The sequence below is a fragment of the Lupinus angustifolius genome, chromosome LG05 (assembly GCF_001865875.1).
Source record: "Lupinus angustifolius cultivar Tanjil chromosome LG05, LupAngTanjil_v1.0, whole genome shotgun sequence".
Lineage (NCBI taxonomy): Eukaryota > Viridiplantae > Streptophyta > Magnoliopsida > Fabales > Fabaceae > Lupinus > Lupinus angustifolius.
Window position 1 is genome coordinate 7,645,867 of NC_032013.1, and position 4,623 is coordinate 7,650,489.

General features: G+C 34.8%; 1 protein-coding gene across 1 annotated transcript; it reads right to left on the reverse strand.

The window, feature by feature from the left end:
• LOC109347615 (conglutin delta-2 large chain) lies at positions 2,949–3,653 on the reverse strand. Its single transcript, XM_019587546.1, has one exon. It carries the CDS (start codon positions 3,601–3,603, stop codon positions 3,145–3,147), a length of 459 nt encoding a protein of 152 aa, XP_019443091.1. The 5' UTR covers positions 3,604–3,653; the 3' UTR covers positions 2,949–3,144.

Below are 4,623 nucleotides of genomic sequence, written 5' to 3' on the forward strand. Positions count from 1 at the left end.
GTAACACATATACATACATTGCATGAAAACGTAACACATATACGTACATTGCATGAAAACACAAAAACTGAAAAATAAACTTACTTTTATTTCATTCCAAATAATCACCTTCATGATATTTCCTACATCACTCCGTTTCTTGAATGTTAGCTTCAGATTCTTCCTAACAACAACACCAATGTAGCTTACCAATTCGTTGCCACCCTTCGAGTTTAATGGTTGGCCTTTAGAGTTCCATTGAACTTCTATTTTCACATCCTTACTTCTTGACCGAATGACATTCTTCATGGAAGTCATTCCACATTGAGGTCGTTTTTTAGCAACGATTTTCTTGTCTTGTGGAGTCGGTGTATTGACATCTTCAACAATGCATATTAAGGTTTGCGCTATTGTTGTGTATCTAGTTGTTTACTAACTGTTTTCATTAACACATCTTCAATAACGCTAACAATAACGCTAACAATATGTAGCGTTGTTCAATAACGCTAACATTATAATGAACTAAATCATTTGGTACTTGCGAATATAATAAACTAAATGATTTGGCGGAAGAAGAATACAATGAAAATGATTTCAATGAAATAAATAATTTTTTCCTCGACTCCTCTATACAAATCTTCATCTCACGCAAATCTTGTATAACAGTCATTTTCCTTCTGAAACCTAGGACCATTTTGAAAATTGAAAGAGCTCAATGAATTAAAATCAATACTTTACAAATTAATCTTGTCCATAATTTTTTCTTCGACTCCTCTACACAAATCTTGTATGACAATTCATTGATTTCCTTTTAAAATCTGGGTCATTTAGCCATGAAGGAAATCAATGAACTTAATGAATTGTAGATGAAGAAAAATAATTCATTGATTGTTTTCCTTTTATTTCCTTTCAATTGAAAGAGATCAATCAATTAATTGAAAGAGATCAATGAACTAAATCTTCATCTCACGCAAATCTTGTATGACAGCCACCTGCCTTCTAAAATTTGGGTCATTTTGCAAAATAAAAAATTGTTAAAGGTCTCATTGACATGATTCTGAAACAGAAACACAATTTTTTCCTCGACTCCTATATACAAATTTGGGTCCTTTTTTCTCTTTTTCACTCTCTAAAGTATTGTTCTTTTTTTACTGCTTTGTGTTTTTTCCTCCTAACTTCATGAACATACTCTTATGGAAACACATACTCTTACTGATGAAATAGAACATTGAGTGAACCACAATATTTATAGATGAGTGAACCACAATACCATTAATATTTCAATAAATGAAGATATGCATAACGTACCACTCAACCATTAATATTTCAACAACCAAGAAACGTATAACCACTCAAACATTAATATTTCAAAAAACAAAGAGACGCATAACTGCCACCATTAATATCTCGGACGTTTAAAAAGTCGTAAAACATCAACAACGCATAATTAAGGAAGCGCAGTTACTATGTCATCTTCAACAACGCTTCCTTAATTATGTGTTGTTCCATGTATTAACATCAACACCGCTTTCTATCAAATGCACTGTTAAACATATATCATTCAAGTCAGCACTAACATTACTGATGTTCAATAGCGTTTTGTCAAGAATGCGTTGTTGAAGTTACACAAATTGACATCCTCTGTTTTATTATGCGCTGTTGATGTTCTTCCGCCTCATTTTCAACAGCGTCGTTCAAAATTGCATTGTTGAATGACCGATGTTTATTACGATATCTGGCGTAGGGCGAGAAAAAGTGAAATTGCACGAGGAGAAAAGGTGTTGAGCAATTTCTGGATACTAGTCACAAAAAGGGCATAAAAGACCTCCTCTATGAACTAAAGAAACCCCCTTTTAATTAGAGCATCCATAGTAGGAAGTCTGTCTTGAAAAGTCGTCATGCAAAAGAAGTAAGCTTCAAAGTAGCTTTTCATTGCCAAAGAAGTTGGAAGTGTAAAGTCCCAAACCCACTTCCCGCTGACCAACTTCCTAACTCATTATTATGACTATTCTGATGCAAACTAAGAGAATAAAGTCTCCTAAACCTAGAGGATAAATTGGTAGGATCAATCCAATTATCATGCCAGAATCTAGTCGACTTCCCATCCCCAACACGACGAATGATACTATTACAGAACCAAGAATTTTTATTGATACCCCTCGGATAGAGATTACCCAAATCTTGAACCCAAACAAATTTACTAAGAGGAGAAGACCTAAACCCGACACTAGAAGGATTAGCGAAATCCTGATCATACTTAGAACTCAACACTCTAGACCAAAGATTGTCCCCTCTGAGTATTCATACGCCAAACTCATTTCCCAAGAAGGGCAAAGTTGAATATGTGAATATTTTTTACCCCTAACATAGTATTCTAATCCTATTTATACTGCTTTTCTTATGGTTCCTAATCATATGTTATGGTGGATTTTTTCGATTAAGTCGATGTTCCCAAATTCACGGTAATCGTGGCATAGAAGAATCATCATACAAAGCTATTTCAAGCTAAGGGTAGAAAATGTTCCGCCAGGTATGTTATTCCTCTTGTCCTGTTTATACAAACACATAAAACAATAGCATTACTGTAATTAATCAATACATGAGGCACGAGATTGGTACGTAGGACTCGTGGATGTTATCTATGAGATTGATATACATAAAAATTGTAGATTGCATTTAGGAGATTGTTTAAATATGAAGAAAAAAATTAGGACTCGTGCATAGAAGTCACGAGTTCCATGGAGAAGAGAGAAGGACAGGAGAACTCGTGCGTGGCAGGCACGAGTTTCTCAGAAAATCACATTTCTGGTCCATGATTTTAGCAAAGTCATGGATGCATTCCACGACTCTCCAAAAAGTTACACTAATCTCGTAAATATTTCAAAACATATATTATATATATAATAGTGTAATTAAACTATATTATCCACATAAATTTTCCCTTAAGCAAAGCATATTAGAGTCATATATATAGCCCAAGCAAATATTTTAGTTTAGCATCATTATTACAACTCATTGACAAAGCATGGGCAAACCGTAAAGCATACTTTAAATGCTTTACCATAAGTACATGATCATCAACTACTGATCATGATCTTTATTAAAAGCATAATTAAAGATAGCTTATATCCTTCTAGTATAAGCTACCATATCTGATACTACATTTTATTCTTCATCAGGGTTAATGTTACACCTGCGAAGGGGTCCAAACCCACAGATCCTAGGCAATTTCTCTAGCTCTCCCTCCAACTGTTGTTCCTGTTGCCTCCCCTCGCATTGCTCGCTTTGACTCTCATATATCTGTTGCAGTGCACGACACTGGCATCTCTGGCTGTTAAGCTCATTCAGTTGCTCACAGCATTGGTCCAGTTCTTCTGATTCTTCTGATTCTTGGCTACTCTTGTGACGTAGAATAACATGCTTGATTCCTCGCAATTTACGAGCACGATCTTCTTCCTCCTCTTGTTGTTGCTGAATCCTCTGATCTATGTGGTTCTCACAGTGTCTCAGGTTCACCTGCTGGAGTTGCCTCTTGCAGCTTTGTTCAGAAGATCGGAAGGCGCTAGTGTGAACCACTAGTACAAGAGCAGCAACAAGGGCTATGAGAATAGTGAGCTTAGCCATTTCAGTGGGATATTATGACTTACTTGTTATAACTGAGTTAAGGATGGAGAATGCATATGCATGGTAGGGGCATTTTATAGAAAGATTTGGGGTTTTGCATTTTTGCATGTAAGGAACGTGGAAGAGATATGGGTGGGTGGTTTTGGTGTTTTTGTAGTGTGGCTGTGTTTGCTTCAATTCTTGTTTTTCTGCTTCCACATCATAGTTTCATGCATATACAGACGGGAGGGAGGTAGGGTGACTTTGTTTGCATAAAAAACAGCCACATGCATAATTGGTTGGCTTAAATGTCTTTGAATTTTCATTATTTTCATAATAGGCCTCATGCATGATTTTTAGGGCGACCTTTCATTATTTTTATTATCCATGCCAATTTTTAAAGAGTAGTTGCGGTCATTATTATAATTGTGCTTATTGTTGTTTCAATTCTAACTTCGGTTTTTTATTCGTTCACACATATCACTTATGATTAGGAGGAGGTGAGGGTGACTTTGTTTGCAACAAACAACACTAATATAGTAATATATATGTACATATAAATATGAATAATTCGAATACCCTACAAATCATTAATGAGGCCTATTATGAATAATAAAAATTCAAATGAAGATCTTACTCCTAACCTTGGCACAGTTTTGATGAAGACACCAACATCACCAAAAAGAAGAAAAGGAAAATGACTTATGAAGACAAATGAAGATAAAGCTTCAAGACATTAGATTAAGTCTTTGTAAGTATTTCTATCCTAAACTCTTAAGTATATACAAGTATAAATTGCTCAAACTATTTTTTACAAAATGTGAGACACTTTTTAAAGATTTCAAACATTTTTCAAAAATAGTGTGTAACAGGTTACTTCATTAAGTAACATGTTATATGTGTGAGAAAAGAGTTATCCAACTGAAAAACTGATTTTTGAAAGTTGAGTAACCGATTACTCAAAGTGAGTAACCGATTACTCCAAATAATTTTTAAGCATCTGTTGGACAGAAAGTTTGAGTAACCGATTACTCAAAGTGA